Consider the following 19,867-nt stretch of genomic DNA (forward strand, 5'->3'; position numbering starts at 1 on the left):
TCTTCGGTATCCCTCAACAAAATTCTTGCAGCATCTTAATTGTGAATTTCGGTCACACATTGGTTGCACTAGACCGTTGTGGGTTGGTGAAACTCAGAAGAAACGATGGCTAGTGATATCAAAGCTTGTTCCGAGCCAATTGCCATCATAGGAAGCGCTTGTCGATTCCCTGGCGATGCTATTTCGCCCTCTAAGCTTTGGGAACTACTGAAAGAACCTCGGGATGTATTGCAAGAGATACCGGACAGCCGATTCAATCCTCATGCTTTTTACCACCCAGATGGCAGCCATCATGGTACAACAAATGTTCGCCATTCCTATCTTTTGTCAGACGACCATCGGCTATTTGATGCCCAGTTCTTTGGGACCAAGCCGGTTGAAGCGAACTCCATCGACCCCCAGCAGCGATTGCTGTTAGAAATCGTCTACGAGAGCCTGGAATCTGCTGGCATTCCGATGGAGCATCTGCAAGGTTCCAATACTGGTATCTTCGTTGGCTTAATGACCAACGACTATGCGGATCTTCTGGGTAGAGACATTCAAAACTTTCCTACATACTTCGCATCAGGAACGGCACGAAGTATTCTATCCAATCGCGTGTCATATTTCTTTGATTGGCACGGACCATCTATGACAATTGATACGGCTTGCTCTTCCAGCCTTGTCGCTCTCCACCAAGCGGTTCAGAGCTTGCGCAATGGTGAATCACTTGTGGCAATTGCAGCAGGAACAAATCTTTTGCTGGGTCCTGAACAATATATTGCCGAGAGCAAGTTGAAAATGCTGTCTCCTTCTGGTCGTTCGCGGATGTGGGATAAGGATGCGGATGGATACGCCCGCGGTGACGGGATAGCTGCTGCAATTCTGAAACCCCTTAGTGCCGCGCTGGCTGATGGCGATCACATTGAGTGCATAGTGCGAGAGACTGGCATAAATCAAGATGGACGCACTAAAGGGATTACAATGCCCAATCCGGCAGCTCAGGTTGATCTCATTAGAGCAACCTACACTAGAGCAGGACTTGACCTATCCAAATCCCGCGACCGGCCGCAATATTTTGAAGCCCATGGAACTGGTATGCAAAATAATTGAAAATTGCCAAATCTTGCATTTGACTCTCTTTCTAACGTAACGCAGGAACACCCGCCGGTGACCCAGTTGAGGCGGAAGCTATAAGTAGAGCCTTCTTTGGATCGAGCGTTGGCTACTCTAGGGACACGGCAGAAGAGTCACCGCTATTTGTTGGGTCAATAAAGACAATAATTGGGCATACTGAAGGCACAGCTGGCCTTGCAGCTGTCTTGAAAGTCTCTCTTTCACTGCAGCATGCAGTCATACCACCGAATCTCCTTCTCAATGAGCTCAATCCCGACATAAAACCATTCTATGACAACCTTCAGATTGCAAGCACGGCGAAAGATTGGCCAGAGCTTTCATCTGGCACGCCTCGGCGAGCAAGTGTGAATAGCTTTGGATTCGGTGGCGCTAATGCCCACGCAATCCTTGAGAGTTTCGATCAGGATTCCAATAAGTCTCGCGGTTTTTCGCCGTTACTTACGCCGTTCAATTTCTCTGCGAACTCAGAAACTTCTCTTCTGGCGTCTCTCCAAGCTTATTCGGCATATCTGAAAGAGCAAAGTGACCTCAATCTGCTTGATCTATCATGGACTTTGAACTGCCGCCGGTCTACTTTGCCAGTGAGATATTCAGTATCTGCATCGACCTCGGAAGACCTGATAACAAAGTTGGTCGAGGCCGTTCAAACGCCATCGGATATTCTTCAATCCAGTAAAACATCCAATATAAAACATCCAAAGCTTCTTGGAATATTCACTGGACAGGGCGCTCAATGGGCCCGAATGGGGGCGGAGTTGGTGACTAGCTCATCCTTGGCTGTTGATTGCATTGATAGCTTGGATTTAGCACTACAATCACTTCCTAGAGAGGATCGTCCTTCCTGGTCACTGAAGAATGAAATTCTGAAGGATGGATCATCCTCCCGTATTGGAGAGGCTTTATTCTCACAATCACTCAGCACTGCTGTACAGATTATGCTGGTGACTTTACTCAATGCAGCTGGCGTTTATTTCGTCGCTGTCGTTGGCCATTCATCCGGTGAAATCGCCGCGGCATTCGCTGCAGGTTATCTTTCGGCTGCTGATGCTATGAAAATTGCGTATTATCGGGGGTTGTCTCTGCAATATTCTCGTACCAATGTTGGTACCCGAGGAGCGATGATGGCTGTTGGTACATCTTTGGAGGATGCTCAAGAATTGTGTGATATGCCGTCTCTCAAAGGAAGGATATGCGTTGCCGCTTGCAATTCTTCTACCAGTGTTACACTGTCTGGTGATGCCGATGCAATTGACGAGGCTAAATTGATATTTGAAGACGAGAAAAAGTTTTGTCGATTACTGAAAGTCGACAAAGCATACCATTCGCACCACATGATATCCTGTGCAGCTCCATACATCGCAGCTATGCAGAAGTGTTGTATCACCATACAAAAAAGACAAAACTCACGGACTGCGTGGATTTCCTCCGTCTACAGCAAAAATATCGATGATATCAATGATAGCCTGACCGATACTTACTGGAGTAACAATATGGTCAACCCCGTTCTGTTTTCTCAAGCCGTCAGCTTTGCCCTTGGTGCAGCAGGCCCATTTCACATGGCCCTTGAAGTCGGGCCGCATCCAGCTCTCAAAGGCCCTGCATTGCAAATCATCCAAGACGTCTCTGGCGATATCTTGCCATATTCTGGAACGTTAGCCCGTGGTAAAAATGATAGAGAGGCATTTGCGTCGTCTCTTGGCGCCTTATGGGCTTCATTGGGCGATCATTTAGTCGACTTTTCGAAGTTTACAACCAGAGTGACAAATGACGAACAACATCCAAGGCTTCTGAAGGGGATTCCATCTTACTCCTGGGATCATGATCGCGTATATTGGCACGAGTCTCGCATGTCGACCGTTTTGCGCAGTGGGCGGGATAAATTTCATCATCTTCTTGGCACAAAATGTCCCGACAGTTCTCAAAATGAGCTGCGTTGGCGTAATTATCTTCACTCGCGTGAAATTCCATGGCTCAGACATCATCAAGTCCAGGGCCAGATAGTCTTTCCTGCGGCAGCCTATATTTCAAGTGCAACTCAGCTGCTTATTGAGCAGTATGGATTGAGTTCTATCCAGTTGATTGATTTCCAAGACCTCGTCATTGGACAAGCATTGGTCCTTGAAGAGAATTTCGGAGTAGAGGTTATATTTAGCCTCACAATTACGGAAACTCAGAGTAATCTTGTAAGGGCAACTTTTAACTGTCATTCTAATGCTAACAAGGGAACAACATCGATGTCTCTCCATGCATCTGCGCAAGTTTCGATTATTTTTGGGAACTGCAACCATGACTCACTCCCGCCACGAATTGGCAGTCAAGATCCATTTCTGCAACTCGATGAGGAGCGCTTCTATAGCTCCGTATCAGAGCTTGGCTTTGGCTACTCGGGTCCATTTAGAGCGCTTTCTGGTCTCAGCAGAAAGATGGACGAGGCTACCGGAATGATTGCTGTGCCTACTGAACAGGACACCGCTACCGACCCATTGATAATTCATCCTGCCACTTTAGATGGCGCCATCCAGTCCATTATGCTAGCCTATTGTTTTCCACAGGATGGTCGCCTACGAAGTCTCTATCTACCAACAAAGATTGACCGAATTCGTATCAATCCTTCGAGCTGTAAATCGTTAGCAGGACCGGGAACATTCTTGCCCTTCTATTCCTCTGTGGCAGATGTTAAATTTGCAGAACTTTCTGGTGATGTTGACATTTATTCTTCAGATGGTCGTTTTACTGTAGTTCAGTTACAGGGACTACATACTACACCTCTGGTACCGCTCACCTCTGCCACAGACATTCCGTTGTTTACCGAAATGACTTGGGGCCCGGGAGAGCCCACTGGTCGTGATGCAGATAGTTCAGACCTTTCTTGGCTTACAGAGAAATGTGAAGCTTCAATTGACCTTGAACGCATAGCATATTTCTATCTGAAGAGCTTGCACTCTTCGATCCCCTTTGCTGACCGAGAAAGGCTTAATTGGCATCATCGTCACTTACTGTCCTACGCCCTTCACTGTGTCTCTCTTGTTGAATCAGGAACCCATCAATTTGCACTAACCCAGTGGCAAAGCGACACAAAGTCTGAAATACTGCGGATCTTCGACAGGTGGGTCACTCATAAACTTGTATTGAGATTTCAATCCTGAATATCGCTGACTTACTAAGGAACTCTGGAGATGTTGACTTCCAAGCTCTGCGTCTAGTGGGCGAGAGTCTCCCGGATATCGTCCGCGGGGAGGTTAATATTCTGGATATCTTGATGAAGAATGATATGTTGAGTCAATTCTATTCAGAGACAATCGGGATGCAGTCCTATCTACATGAGATGGCCCGAATGGCTGGTCAAATCAGCAATCGTTATCCGCATATCAATGTGCTCGAGATAGGTGAGATCATTCATAACCACAGACGCTCTTTTCTAGTTCTTATATTTTACACAGGGGCTGGTGCTGGTGAGGCGACAGAATTTCTCATTCGGGAGATGGATACTGCCTTTGCCTCGTATACATATACGGATTTTGTCGAGAATTGGTTTGACTCTGCTCGGGATAAGTTTAACAAATATGAATCACGAATGGCTTTCAGACAATTGGATATCGAAAACGATATTCGTGAGCAAGGGTACGGAGAGGAGTCTTATGACTTGGTCATTGCCTCCCTTGCCCTCTATGCAACAAAGAATTTGGAGGCTACCTTGAGCAATGTTCGTCGACTTGTTAAGCCTGGAGGCTATTTACTCGTTCTGGAGTTGACAAATCCCAATGTGATGCGGTTTGGAGTAATTCTCGGAGGTCTCCCGGCTTGGTGGTTAGGCCATCGAGAAGGTCGAATGTTGTCACCGTGTGTCTCGGTTGACCGATGGGAACAATTGATGGAAACATCGGGATTTTCGGGCGTCGATGCACTAATACCCCACCATCCAGGGTTACCCATTCCTTTCTCGGTTATGTTGACCCAGGCAGTCGACCATCGGATCAGCTTCCTGCGAAATCCCTTCGGTATGGACCAGAAAGAACTAGATGTTGAATCACTGACCATCCTTGGCGGCAAGACAGCCCTGACTTCAACATTGGTTGCACAGATTAAAGAGATGGTTGGTCGTAATTATAAAACTATCAAATCTTATAAGTGTCTTGCCGATGTTGTCGTTGAAGAACTCCCTGTAATGGGGACAGTTCTGAGCCTGGCTGAACTTGATGAGCCGACCCTAATGACGATGACTTCTAAGACACTCAGAGCATTTCAAGAATTGTTCAAAAAGAGCAAGAACATTCTATGGGTGGGATATGGTGCCCAAGGAGATAATCCATCTGGCAATATGTTCATAGGTGTCCAACGTACCATCGTCACTGAAATGCGACATCTCCGGGTTCAATTCCTCGACTTTGATTCACTAATGGAGACCAATTGCGAGACAATCTCCAGAAGGCTGCTACACCTTGATGTTACCGATAAATGGGAACAAAGTGGTCAGCTGGCTGAAATTTTGTGGTACACCGAGCCCGAAATCTCGATGAAAAACGGACAGTCCTTCATTCCTAGGCTCCGGCTCAGTTCCCAGCGAAACACTAGGTACAATTCCTCAAAACGATTAATTGTCAAAAGGATAAATCGCAGTCGGAGCACGGCATCTATCTCCCGATCAGATAGTTACCAAGTTCTAGAGGTCGAAAATCCAAAATCGCTACTTTTATCTGGTAGAACTGAGATTCAGGTCGCCCACTCCCTTCTGCGGTCCATCATGGTCACTGAAACGGATCATTTGTTTCTCATCGCCGGAAAGAAACCCTGCAGTAAATCCTACGTGGTTGGTTTTGCGGAATCTCTGGACTCGCGGCAACATGTTCCGCCCTCATGGGTGGTAGATGTTGGAACTTCAGAAGCTGAGGCTATCCGATCGATGATCAGTATTTACACCCACTTCTTGGCCGAATCACTTGTGAAAAATGTGCTCCCTGGAAAAATTTTAGCAATCTTAGATCCTGAGTTCTCACTTTCCGCAGTTTTGACACAGTACGCGAATCAAAGAGGGGTACAATTGGTATTTTTCACGACAAAGGACAGCTCTTGTTCATCACCGTGGATTCATGTTCACCGTCATTCAACACGCCGTGAATTGTTAAATAAGATTCCTCCCAATATTGCTCGGCTGTTCAATGTCGGCGGAGATGATGAAATTTTGGCTCTACTCACTGAGCTGCTACCAGCTGACTGCCAAGTGGATAATGAGCAATATTTAACGAGAGAAGCCTCCCAATTGTCCTCTCGGACTGATATTGGCCAAGTAGAGTCTCGATTACAGGCTGCTTGGACAGCTGCGCATAGCAATCACTCACCAATTAATGTCCGACGACTCCCTACGTTAGGTTTGCAAGACTTGATAGAAAGTCACCAAAAGCTCGTTCCACAGTCAGTCATCTCGTGGGGCCAGTCGACTCTACCGGTTCAAGTCACTCCAGCCAGCAGACTCGTGAAGTTCGCAAAAAATAAAACCTATTGGCTTGTCGGTCTTACCGGAGGACTTGGTCTTTCCCTCTGTCAATGGATGGCACGCCAAGGTGCAAGGTATATTGCTCTCTCAAGTCGAAATCCCAAGGTTGATGAGAGCTGGATACGACAAATGGCTTGTGTTGGATGCACCATACGGATCTTCGCAAAGTAAGTTTTGATTCTACAACCCTTCAATCTTTTGTTTAGCGTGCTCACCAAGATAAGCGACATCGCTGATCGTGGCTCTGTTCACGCCACTCACCGTCAAATTGTTGAGGAAATGCCGCCAATAGGAGGTGTTGCACAAGGAGCTATGGTGTTGCAAGATACCATGTTTCTTGATCTGGATCTTCCAAGACTGAAAAACGTACTACAGCCCAAAGTTCAAGGTAGCATTTTGCTAGATGAAATTTTTTCAGATAACTCATTGGACTTTATGATATTCTTCTCGTCAATGGCGGCTTTGACAGGTAATCCAGGGCAAGCTGCTTACAATGCTGCAAATATGTTCATGACCAGTCTAGCAGCACGCCGGCGAAGTCGCGGCCTTCCTGGGTATGCTATCAATATTGGCGCTATCGTGGGTAATGGTTACGTGACACGTGAATTGAACATGGGTCAGCAGTCATATTTGTACAAGGTTGGCCATTCTTGGATGTCTGAACAGGATTTCCACGAGGTCTTTGCGGAAGGAGTCCTTTCATGTTTGGAACTGTCAAGTGGTGCGGATCTCTGCAGTGGCCTCCGAATTGATGATGATGATTCGAAGGATTGGATATCCAATCCGATATTTCAACATTTGGTTTTCAAATCTGCCACATTGATTGGAACTGAGAAAAAGAGCAAAGCAGGCGTCGCGATCAAGTCCCAGCTGTTAGATGCTACGTCTCAGGGTCAGGTGATGACTATCTTGCAAGGTACGGTTCCATTCTACTTCAATTCTACTTCCAATTGCGGGTTATAGTTAACATATGCAGATTGCTTCACGGTCAAACTTCGTTCGGCATTACAATCAGACCCAAATAAGGATGTTCTCGAAATGAGCCCGGATGAGCTCGGTGTTGACTCCTTAGTAGCTGTCGACCTTCGTTCATGGTTTTTAAAGGAGCTCGGCGTGGACATTCCGGTGCTTAAAATCTTCAATGCAACATCAGTACGCGATCTTCTAGAGTTTGTTGCCAGTTCTCTCCCGGCATCACTAGTTCCAAACTATAAGGATTGTGTGAAGGCGGAGCCTGAGGTTACTGACATCCAGTCAGCCATTCAATCAGCATTTGCCAGCCCACTAACATCCACTCTCGAGACTTTACCACCTGTTGTGGCTGTAGAAGAGAAAGGAACTCTTAAAACGTTCCATCTTGATTACCTTCCGTCATCCATTGAGAATGGAAGCGGCAGCTCATCGACTTCGGTCAAAGCGGGAGACTCTAGCTCAGACCAAAACGAAGAGAGCTCCTCGCTCACCTCCCTTGAAGATGACCTTGATGTCATTGAAAAGCGTGCGATACAAAGAACTGCACCTATGTCATTTGGACAGTCTCGCTTTTGGGTCCTGAAGCTTTTTGTCCAAGATCAAACTGCCTTCAATGTTACTCCCACTTTTGAACTGAAAGGAAAACTGCGTGTCGGGGACTTTGCGCGAGCCGTCCAGGTTGTCGGTGAGCGTCATGAAGCCTTAAGGACTTTCTTTTTTATCGATGACGACAATCGGCCAAAGCAAGGTGTATGGAAATCATCCTCATTGCACCTCGAGCATACCAAGGTGACCCACAAAAATCAAGTTGATATTGCATTCCAACAGATGAGATCACATGTTTTTAATATCTCTGATGGTGAGATAATGCGTGTTCATCTTCTGTCAATGACACCAGACCAGCACTGGATAATATTTGGCTTTCATCATATCAATATGGACGGTGTTAGCTTTGAGATATTTTGGTCAGAGCTCGAAGTTGCATATCAAGGGCACGCCTTCTTGCCCGATACATTACAATATCCTGACTTCACAATCAGACAACTACAAGATTATGAGCAGGGCACATGGGCAGCGGATGTCACATATTGGCAAAATCAGTTTCCGATCCTTCCTTCTCCGCTTCCACTCTGCTCATTTTCTTTGCAAAAGGCACGCCCTAGTGTTCCTAGTTACTCCTCCCACCGTGCCCAACTAAGACTTGAGCCTGGATTTTCGAGCGATATCGAGAAATGTTGTCGCATGTTCAAAGTGACCCCATTTCATTTCCACCTAGCAGTGTGGCAAATTTTCCTCCAGCGGCAGCTGGCTTTAAGTAACATCTGCATCGGCGTTGCAGACAGCAATCGGACAGACGCAGACATCCTCCACAGTCTTGGCATGTTTTTGAATCTTCTTCCTATTCAATTCTCAATGAATGATTCACATACGTTTGGGGAAGCTCTTAAGGACACACGAACCACTTCCCAACAGGCCTTCGTACACTCGAGGGTTCCATTCGACGTGATGCTGTCCAAACTGAATGTCCCGCGTTCTGCCTCATATAACCCTATATTCCAGGCCTTCTATAATTATCGCTCAAGGGTTGAGGAGTCACGAGAATTTTGCGGATGCGAAGCAAAGGGATCGCTCTTAACTACTGGCGAAACGTCTTATGACTTCCACCTGGATGTTGTGAATTTCAGCAGTGGAGAATCCCTAATCCACCTCCTTGTCCAAAAGAATCTCTATACATTGGATCATGCGGAGATTCTTCTTCAAAGTTACTATAATCTTCTTCGAGAATTCACACGGAATCCTGCTACCAAAATTTCTTGGCCTCCGTTGTTCTCAGAAAACGATATTGAGCGAGGATTGAGTCTTGGAAGAGGTAACTACTTTCCCGCTAACGTTCAAATGCCGTTCCCCACTAATTTCCTTCAGGGCCAGAATTGAAAAATCCCTGGCCGCCGACTTTGGTACACCGCGTGGATGATATTGTGCAAGCATACCCTGACCGGATAGCCCTCAAAGAGGCATGTGGTGCTAAGCTCACTTATTCAGAGTTCCAGCACCGAACTTCTGTGATTGCAAATGCACTCCAGGCTCATGGTGTAGATCTAAGAGCTCCCATCGGAGTATTTCAGTCTCCAAGCACAGATTGGATATGTTCATTAATGGCTATTTGGCGCCTGGGAGGAGTTTATTTACCTTTAGACAGAAAAGTCGGACTGGGTCGGCTAGCGGCCATTACTTCAGAATCACAACCCGTCGTGATTTTAGCTGATCATACAACACTATCCGATTTTCCACATCTCAAAACACCCGCAACCCCGATCAATGTGAATGACCTTGGCATCATGGCTGGACATCCTGTCCCTCCCATTCGAGCATCAGGCGCTCAGACAGCGGTTTTTATCTATACTAGTGGCTCCACTGGGACTCCGAAGGGAATTTCAATTTCTCATTCGTCCTATCTTCAACAAATACACTCGTCCAGTCATGCCTGGAGCTTCCAAGTGGGAAAGGAAACGGTGCTCCATCAATCTTCCTATGCCTGGGACATGTCAATGTATCAGATTTTGATGTCCCTCTGTAATGGCGGGACTTTAGTGATTGCCACGCAGAATGTTAGAGGAGATTCTCTTGCCTTGACAGACCTCATCGTGCAAGAAAAGGTGACAACATTATTCGCCACTCCATCCGAATATCTCGCATGGTTTCGACACGGTCGCCATTCTTTACAACACTGTTACGTGACCACGGCAGTTTCAGGTGGAGAAAGATTCCCGAATGCCCTCATCAGAGACTTTCAATCTCTTGCGAAATCCGATCTGAGATTGTTTAATGCTTATGGTCCCGCAGAAGTGACAATTGCTTCCAGTTCGGCCCAGATTCCATACATGCAAATTGATTTGAACTCAGATTGTACGCCTCTCCGACTCTATACTCTTCCCAATTACTCCGTTTACATTGTTGATGAGAAAATGAGCCCTGTCGCCCTTGGTGTGCCCGGTGAGGTAGTTATTGGGGGAGCCGGTGTTGCGCAAGGCTATCTCATTGATGATAAAGGGAAAGAACGGTTCCTCCTTGATCAACATGCCAGCTCATTCTTCAGGGCTCAAGGATGGACTACTATTCATCCCACGGGTGACAAAGGATACCTAGGACAAGACGGTGGTTTGGTTCTCTTGGGCCGCATTGAGGGCGATAATCAGATCAAAGTGGGAGGGATTCGTATCAACTTAGAAGAGATTGAGTCGGTAATCGTTGATTATTCGGGAGGTGCTATCTCTCAGACTATTGTCTCTGCTCGATTTACCTCTGAAGAGCAAGAAACTGAGCCATTCCTCGTGGCATTCGCTGTCATAGCCGATACGCACATTCACGAGAACGTGACCCAATATCTTCAAGGCCTTGCACGAAATCTCCCAGTGCCCCAATATATGCGCCCGTCAGTTATCATAGCAGTGGACTCAATTCCTCAGAACGTCTCAGGAAAGGCTGACCGTCGGGCTATCAATAACATCCCCATCTCACCTATCACGATCGAGATGACGGATGATCAGAGCCTGGCTCCTCTTGAAGAAACCCTGCTTCGACTTTGGAGAGAGGCCATTCCAAAAGAACTTGTTTTGCTCCACTCAATTTATTTTGATTCGGACTTTTTCCACGTCGGCGGAAGCTCAATCTCCTTGGCTAATTTGCAATCATTGATCAATAGTCGACTGGGCATATCTATTCCCCTGTACGAACTGTTTGAAGCAAGTACCTTGCGAGAAATGGCCCACCGTATCCAGAATCTGTCTTCCACGCACTCTGCAGTCTCAGTTGACTGGGGCCAAGAGCTTGAGTCCATGCTTGCACGGCTTCCAGTGACGTCAAGAATTGAAGGGTATATTGCATCTTCCAAACCAAGGGTGGTAGTGCTTACGGGTGCAACTGGCTTCATTGGAAAGGAAATATTGCAACAGCTGGTAGAGGATGACAGGATCAATATTGTGTATTGCATTGCGGTCAGGAAGCCTCTCGCTCAACTGCCCACCATTTTCGCCAATTCAAAGGTGCACGTATTTCACGGAAATTTGGGGTCTCCTCAATTAGGACTATCAGAGGCCGATGTCGCTTCGATCTTTTCCCACGTTGACTGCATCATCCATAATGGGGCTGATGTTTCTTTCATGAAAAGCTACCAGTCTCTCAAGTTGATCAATGTTGCTTCTACTGAGGAGCTTGTGAGGCTCGCCTTGCCGCGGAATATTCCGTTTCACTTCATCTCATCTGCCAGCGTTACCCGCTTGGCGGCCCAGACCAGCTTTGGAGAAAAGTCTCTGGCCTCCTATGAACCACCCGCTGTCCCTAAAGATGGCTATACTACGGCAAAGTGGGTCTGCGAGGTTTACCTGGAGCGCACCAGCCAGCTATTCGGGCTCCCAGTATGCCTTCACCGACCATCTAGTGTGACAGGAATCGATGCCCCTGAGCTTGACCTGATGAGTAATGTTGTCAAGTATTGTCAAAAGATTAAGAAAGTTCCAGACTCGGCATCATGGTCCGGTGTACTTGATTTTATTTCCGTGAAATCTGCTGCCGCGCAGATTATCGAATCATTGTATTGGCAAGACAGTGCCCTGTCGGCTCCACAGCTTATTCGATACCAATATGAATCTGGAGAAATACAGGTGGGGCAAAAGGAAGTCCGATCGGTGATGGAATCCGGCACAGGGGAACTGTTTGAAACAGTTCCGGTGAACAGCTGGATTGAGGATGCTGAAGCCGCAGGCATGAATAGTCTGCTCGTGGTGTATTTGCGCCAAGTATCGGACGGGGAAATCCTGTTGCCACGATTGATAAAGGACAAGAGGTCAAACAAGACCATGGGCTGATGTGAAGTAGTTGAGAGAGAGGACGAATAAATCCTAGGAATGCAGTGCCCTTTAACAGACGCAAACCCTACTTGTAGGTCATCTTTTATTGATACCATGTCAATTTGTAGCTTCAAGTTCATGCGACTTCATCATTAAGTTACAGTATCTCTATAAAATGTTGTCGTATATTCTCAAAAGAAAGTGCAAATTCATTCTATTGCGACAGGCCATCTTCGAACCTTATCTTAACAAAATTAGCGGCAGGAGCATCAGCATCAGCATCATAATCATGATATTCAAAGACCAAGCCAGAATCTCGTCTTATCAACATCAAATTCACCACGGAGCTCCTCGGGACCAGTTCCAGTCACCAAGACAGTATAACGGCCCTTCTCAGAAATCCACTTCTCACGCTGTTCATCCCACCAGCTGGTCGCTAGTTTCTTCTCCACGTTAAGATCGACTGTCTTGGTCTCCCCAGGCTGTAGGAAAACCTTCTGGAAGGCCTTGAGCTCCCGCGGTGGTCGGCTGACATTAGTCGATGGTGGGATCACCCAGAGCTGCACGATCTCTGCACCCGGAATGGAGCCCGTGTTGGTGACAGTGACAGATGCTGTGATGGGCTCGCCGTATTCAGAGAATGCAGCCTGCTCTGGAACGGTGCGGATACTGAGGGCGGTGCGAGTGAAGGTGGTATAGGACAAGCCGTAGCCGAAAGGGAAGGCAGGGGCGAGGTCACTCCTCTCAAAATAGCGGTAGCCAACGTAGATGTCCTCACCGTAGAGGACACGGCCCCGCTCGGAACGGAAGTTGATATACGAAGGGTTATCTTGTAGACGGCGTGGGAATGTGACAGGCAATTTTGCCGATGGGTTGACATCTCCGTAAAGTACGTCAGCAATACCGTTGCCACATTCATTACCACCGAACCAGGCTTGCAGAAGGGCGCGTGCATCCTTGGCCCATGGCATTGTCACAGGAGTTCCGGATTGAATAACGACAATCGTGTTGGGGTTCACTTCTAGGACGCGACTGATCAGATCGTCGCTGCCAGGGGGCAAGTCCATATGATCACGGTCATAGCCCTCAGTCTCCCACTCGCTCGTGAGACCCGCAAATATCACAACCTGTTCAGCCTCTTTGGCTTGCTCCACGGCCTTAGAAATCAATTCGTTCTGGCCGACCTGGCGAGTGGCACCAAAGCGGAATCCACCCGGTCCAAAGGCAACAATGCCACGGGTGTCGAGATCGGAGGTGGGAGCGCTCCCGAACTCAAATAGGATCTTGTAAGTTTGTCCAGCCTTTAGCTCCTTGACACCACGCTCCTCGATGGTAGCTGTGCCGAAGAAAGCCGAGCCTTGCTTTTGGTTTTTGGTGTTGTCAACGACCACCTCTCCGTCAACAAGCAACCTACCAGTACCAACGACGGTAACGCCAAAGTCATACAGTCCATCCTCCTCGGGGGTGAATAGGCCTTCCATGTCAACATAGAAAGTCATAGATTTAATCTTGGGATTGATGTAGTCCATCAAAAAGCCAGTAGATGCAACAAGATGAAGCTCATCAACAACAGTACGGTCTTGTCCAGCACTTGGCGGTTCGTTGTATACCTTAAATGTGAATCCGGTTTTGCCATCTGTAGTCTTCAGGAGAGGACCAAGAAGCGGTAGCTCCTTATGTGAGTAAACACCCTGGACATATTTGACTTCTCCGTTGCTCTTTGCCGACACCCCGTCGAATGGAGATATAGTATAGTAAGGCGCAAGCGATGCGGAGCCGCCGCCGCAGTATGAGGCGATTTTGGAATTTGGGCCAATGACGAGGACCGATTTATCCTTCTTTAAGGGAAGAGCACCACCTTCATTCTTCAGGAGAACCACAGACTCCGCGGCTGCACGTCGCATGAGAGCTTGGTCTTCAGGGCGATTGAGAGCTTTCTCGGAGGCACCTTCGGGGATGCCCAGGGGATCGACCCAGTTCACCAAATTCAGCACGTTACGCACACGCTCATCGAGCTTGAACGGGGCGATTTTGTTCGAAGATACGGCATGGGCCAAGGCCTCTCCACGCCAGCGTGTCTTACCAGGCATTTCGATATCTAGGCCGGCATTGATTGCATCTGATGTGCTGTAGGTCCCAAACCTGCAAAAAGGATAAGGCATTAAAGTCATTGTTCACCCGGTCCGTCTACCTATTCAATATCCAGGAAAAGACAGACTTACCAGTCACTCATGACTAGACCATCCCATCCCCACTCTTTGCGCAGGATATCATCAATAATTACCTTATTCTCGCTAACGTGAGTGCCATTGACCTTGTTATAAGCTGTCATGATACATGCTGAGCGGCAGATCCGCATGGCTAGCTGGAAGGGAAGCAGATAAATCTCACGAAGAGCACGCTCAGTCAGAATGCTGTTCACGGCCATCCGCTCGTGCTCCTGGTCATTGCAGACGAAGTGCTTCAGCGTCGCGGCGACGCCCTTGTCCTGCATACCCTTGCAGAAGTGACCGGCGAGGGTGCCAGACAGGACACCGTCCTCGGAAAATGACTCGAAGCCACGGCCACCTAGTGGGGATCTTTGGATGTTGATCGTTGGGCCTAATACAATATGTGTACCCTTTGCAATTGCTTCCTCGCCCATCAATGAGCCAATTTCGGTCAGGAGCTCAGTGTCCCAAGTTGCCCCGAGGGCAGTGGCACAGGGGAAACATGCAGCAGGGATTCCATTAAAGAATCGAGTTCCGCGAACGCCGTTTGGGCCGTCTGACATGCGAAGGGAGGGAATATTGAGACGCGGAACTGACGCAGTGTGCCAGAAGTCGCGGCCTGTCACGGAGTGTCAGTATGAGCCCGCATCTCCGCATGGCGACGCAAAATGAACGATGCGGCGGAGGAACAACACAGCCAACAGTCCACGATCCGCATTATGAATGGGTATGTGGTCAGATTTCGAACTGACCTGCGGTAAGAGCCACCTTCTCGCCCAGCGTCAGTTCTTCGAGCGCCTTCTCAACATCGATTGGAGCCATTGTGTTTGTTTAGGACTGAGTCCGTTGTTCGAGATCAGAGAATTAAGCTATCTCCCCAGCGCAAAAGCCGTCTTCGCTGTTGTTTCCGGCGTGTTCAAGGGCTTGTTCGTAGTGGCCCACCGAGTAGCTGGATAATTAATAAGCACTTCGTTTCGATAACTGAAGTGGGGGACACAGCTCAGCAATGCGTCTCCGGGGTTCGATCGCAGTACTTATATAATCTCCTCGCAACACTGTGAGACCGCCACCTCCGCTTGAACTGCTGGAGACGATGCAAGCGATGGGAATCATGGTCAGATGCATCTGCAATTCCTGGAGCTCCGGGGGCCCCGCGGCATGTGAGTGGGCTGTTTGGGAGATCAAGCCCACCCTTGGCCTCCCAAACAGGAACGGAGAACCGCCCGAAGTTTACCCGACGCGACGTGCGGGCGGCGGATAAGCGGGCAGTCGGTTGCGCGGCCCGGCTGGCCGTCTTGAGGCTGGCCATCTACAACGCTTGGAACTGCCGAGGATGGTTTCTTTGTCGGTTTAGGGATCTCTGAGCGCATGAAAGCATGAAAGCGCCGGAGCGCCATATTTGATCGATAAGGAATAAAGGGCGAAGGAGGGGCAACGAAGAATCCCCGAGTGGTCTCCGATATATAGATGCAACACACTTGTATCGTGCCGATACACCAGTTCCCCTCAATGATATCCGGCAATCAATAATCTATGACTTGTGTTTTGTGTATATGTATGATGGATTCTTCAGTTAGAAACAAGATCCCCACGCGCCATGCATAGACATGTGCCTACTTCACCCTGTCAAATGTGTTTAACTGCAGCGATTTCCGAGCTCGGCATGGCCAAAGCTGCACACAGAATGGCTCAGTCGGCAGCAGCACAACGCTAGTAGATCTTGAGAAACAGCCGAAAGGAGAAGAGATTCGCAGTGATAATAGCCGGGATCCGGGACTCAGGTTAAAGCAGGGACCGACGCCACCAGATCTTCGGCAATTTAGAATCCTAGCGCATCCACCACTCCGGGCCTCTGCAGAGGACACGATGTCCAAGCCGGGCATTCAATGCCAATCTGAAGTATGCTGATAATGGCGATCCTATCTCCTGAGCATCTATATGCCTGGAACTGTACTCCATTCTCGGTGCAGGCTCTATACATGTCCCTGGGGCAGTACTTCGGGGTGTCTTGCAATGGACGGAGCATCGCCGAAAGCACCGCCGGGGCTTCTTTAATCCGCATCACGTGCCCCTTATCGCGAGATCGAAGGGGACCGTCAAATAATCTGTAATGCTCGACAAGACTCGCTATCCTCGCTCCTTCACTCCCCCATGGCTACTCTCCGCCTCCAGGGATTCCAGTCCGTCCTCCGCGGAAGGTCCCACATCCTACGCAACCAGCAGCGTCGCTGGGCACAGGTGCATGATGTTCGGTTCCTAGCCTCTCACCATGACCCGAAGCATGTGCTGGACAAGTATCGTGCCAAGCTGGACCAGAAGGCCAAGCAGTGAGTTTTTCCGCATCTGTACACGCCTCAAGCTGCTATGGTATCAAAAAGCTCCAAGGTACTGACTGAAATATATCCTAGAGAGGGCCATGACTCCATTGATTCCCTGAAGGAGGCTTATGGCGAGAAGATCCAAGACCTTCGTCGCCAAGCATCCACCGCCGCGACTCCAGAGCCAGACGCCCCTACCTCCATACCCAAGTCGACTGTTTCAGGCACCGCGCCTGCTTTTGATCCTCGGAAGAATCCCTCGTCACCCGAAAAGGCCGCCCGTGAGGCGTCCGACAAGCACCCCATCAAACCCCTCAGCACCTGGCTGGACGTCGATAAGATTCGCTCCCTTCCTGCGAAGGAAGTTGAGGCGCTCTGGCGCCTCCGACACGCCAACAACCCGACTGCCATCTCTGCCGTGATCCCGGTCGAAACCTACAAGCGCATTGCCGAAGCCGCGCGCCACAACCCCCAATTCATTCTCCCGCTCCCTCGGCAATCCGCCGAGGCTGACATGCAAACACCTGAGGGCGAGCAGGCTCAGACCACCGCCGATATTCATTTCTTGCAGTGGGCCTTTCACCCCCCGGCAAACGATTTCGTCCCAACCTCGAAGGACACCATGAACACTCATACTTCTACCGTCATCTTCACCCATCTTGGCGCTTTCAAGATGCATGGTTCCTTCGCCCAGCCCCATACGACGGTCACCCATTACTTGGACCTGGCAGATGATAAGGGCCTGGTGCTGATGCATGGCCAGGTCGTGCCAGACCGAGGAGTGTCAACCACCGAGGCGACGTGGTTAGTGAGTGGCGTGCAGCGATTCTACGACTTTGGAGGGCAGGCCAGTGGTCGGAAAGGCGAACTGGTGCGCATGTTCACCCGGGGAGATGTGGAGAATTTCAAGGTTGAAGAGTTGATGGAGGAGACGGAGAAAATCCACTAACGGACTTCACATTGTAAATTTGGGATATCACATCTGCCCTCCAATCCCCAATTGATGACCTGTACTATATATCTGAATATAACATATTTTATTGCATTTCTGTGTTCGCATTTCTGGTCAATTGTCGTATGGCTTCAAGTTCCTCCACTCGCCGAGTTGGACTGGATTTGGAAGGGGGGAGGGGAATCACAACACACTGATGGGTGATCGGGAGCCATTACGGTTCAGCAATTATGTCGATGGGATACCAGAGGATGCATTTAAAAACGAGAATGTTGCATTTTCCTTCAGAGACTTGGCACCAAAGGCACACCGGTCGTTTTGTCCTCCTGCTAACTTGGCTTGATCACAGGTGACTGATGTGTGGAGATCAAACGCTGTGATGTTATCGTATGCGCGACCAAGACATTCGCCAATGGTGGAAGTTGAAAGTGAATACCAGCGCCGTACCGCGCATGTGCTCTGCATTGGCCAGCGGGTGGTTGGGTTACAGTTGGCGAAGAAGCTGGCGGCGGACTGGCTCAATTACTGTTTCGATCGTAAGAGTGCCTCAATGGTCAAGGCCCAGGCCATCACAGACTACGAGCCCCAGTTCTGTCCGGCCGCCTAAATGCCGTGAGCTCCCAGCCCTTGCAGTCAATGGAAAGGCCTCGACCGAGGCCATAGACTGTTGAATCGGTAGCAACTATCTTCAGGTCATGATTGCCGACAATCCCTGTCATCCATTACCTTTCAGTTTCAGAGAGGATCCAAAATATGAACTGAAAACCGCCTCCCAGATCAAGATCTCGCCTCCGCGCACCACAAATCTCAGTATATTCCTGCCTTTGCCGAGTTCCCGAAAACCTCCTCATGATACCACTCTAAGGAATGCCGATTTTCATGTTCGCATTCAAACTGCGGACGAGAGGATCATGAAGACAATCACCTTTATATAAATTTTGGGACACTGTCCATACATATCTAGTGAAAAAATATCAAACCTCCAGTTCCTATCTTAGCCTGATTTTGCTTCGGCGTTGAGTCATGGTGGAGAGTGGCGTGTCGTTTTAAGGGGATGAAGACGCCCCTTGCGCCGGGGCCAGTTGATTTGAAAGATAACCATAGTGGAGCAGTACTCCGTAATCCATTCCCTAATCCAGGCAAGAGGTTGCTAGTGCCTCAAATTGATTCGCTTTCTCCTCATTAGCTCGGGCTCTCCCGCCGCTAACGCAAAACCGACTGAAGGGAATGTTGGGATCAGGAAGTGGCCTGCTAGGACCGGTGTAGCCCAAATGACGTACTGCGCCATGATATTCTCGCCCGAATAGTATGGGACAGACTCGCAGAGATCGCCCGGTGTTGAGGGCAGAGTCGGACGGATTACCCGATGTTGAGCTGATCGCAGAATGTCATTCATGGATAGTCCCGGGTGCCGATGGATAGTATATTTGCGACCAAGTGCGGCCAAGGTACAAAGCAGGCACGACTCAATTGCACTGAGAGAGTGCCAAGAAAAGAACAGAAGGACCAACCCCTTGATGCAGACTCGGTCAACATCCGCGTCGATTCGCGGGATGCACCCTGCCAAGCACGTTCAGACTCAAGCCACTAGGCATTAATCCATGGTCGGTACCAATGTCTTCCTGGTCGATTTTGCAAGACATGGTTTCGAGTCACTTAAGGGGTGGAACGGTGCGGAAAGGCTTGCCTGCTGGTATCGCGGTATCGTGTTATCAGGCTATCAATGTGATGGTGATAATAAAATAGGCCCTGAATCGATTACGCAACTCTCTCAATGCAGCAAGTTTTTCCCGATTCTGAGACCAGTCGCTCGGCCTTCCGATGGGATCTGACGATAATACGTGGCCACATGGGGCGTAACAGGCAGGCTTCTGCGACCCGCCCCGGGAAGCGTCCCGATAAGATGATGTAGTTGGCACAGAGTCGCCTGAGAGGTGAGAAGTGGATATAGGATATTACTT

At 48.9% G+C, this 19,867-nt stretch overlaps 4 protein-coding genes across 4 annotated transcripts; 3 read left to right on the forward strand and 1 right to left on the reverse strand.

The window, feature by feature from the left end:
• Nucleotides 1–105: 105 nt before the first annotated feature.
• On the forward strand, nucleotides 106–12,444 carry N7462_006744 (uncharacterized protein; the record flags this gene model as incomplete). The annotated part of the gene is made up of 7 exons (XM_057078462.1): nucleotides 106–1,075; nucleotides 1,138–4,222; nucleotides 4,282–4,502; nucleotides 4,557–6,774; nucleotides 6,814–7,523; nucleotides 7,584–9,449; nucleotides 9,503–12,444. The coding sequence occupies 7 exons, from the start codon at nucleotides 106–108 to the stop codon at nucleotides 12,442–12,444; spliced, it is 12,012 nt and encodes a 4,003-aa protein (XP_056934042.1).
• A 278-nt stretch (nucleotides 12,445–12,722) lies between these two features.
• Nucleotides 12,723–15,458, reverse strand: N7462_006745 (beta-glucosidase; the record flags this gene model as incomplete). Its single annotated transcript, XM_057078463.1, has 3 exons — nucleotides 12,723–14,568; nucleotides 14,649–15,255; nucleotides 15,389–15,458. The coding sequence occupies 3 exons, from the start codon at nucleotides 15,456–15,458 to the stop codon at nucleotides 12,723–12,725; spliced, it is 2,523 nt and encodes an 840-aa protein (XP_056934043.1).
• Nucleotides 15,459–16,787: 1,329 nt separating this feature from the next.
• On the forward strand, nucleotides 16,788–17,903 carry N7462_006746 (ATP11 family protein; the record flags this gene model as incomplete). Its single annotated transcript, XM_057078464.1, has 2 exons — nucleotides 16,788–16,963; nucleotides 17,045–17,903. 2 exons carry the CDS (start codon nucleotides 16,788–16,790, stop codon nucleotides 17,901–17,903), a joined length of 1,035 nt encoding a protein of 344 aa, XP_056934044.1.
• A 382-nt stretch (nucleotides 17,904–18,285) lies between these two features.
• Nucleotides 18,286–18,513, forward strand: N7462_006747 (uncharacterized protein; the record flags this gene model as incomplete). The annotated part of the gene is made up of 1 exon (XM_057078465.1): nucleotides 18,286–18,513. The coding sequence occupies one exon, from the start codon at nucleotides 18,286–18,288 to the stop codon at nucleotides 18,511–18,513; it is 228 nt and encodes a 75-aa protein (XP_056934045.1).
• Nucleotides 18,514–19,867: the final 1,354 nt, after the last annotated feature.

The sequence above is a fragment of the Penicillium macrosclerotiorum genome (genome assembly GCF_028827735.1).
Source record: "Penicillium macrosclerotiorum strain IBT 26536 chromosome Unknown utg000006l_segment0_segment0, whole genome shotgun sequence".
NCBI classification, from domain to species: Eukaryota; Fungi; Ascomycota; class Eurotiomycetes; order Eurotiales; family Aspergillaceae; genus Penicillium; species Penicillium macrosclerotiorum.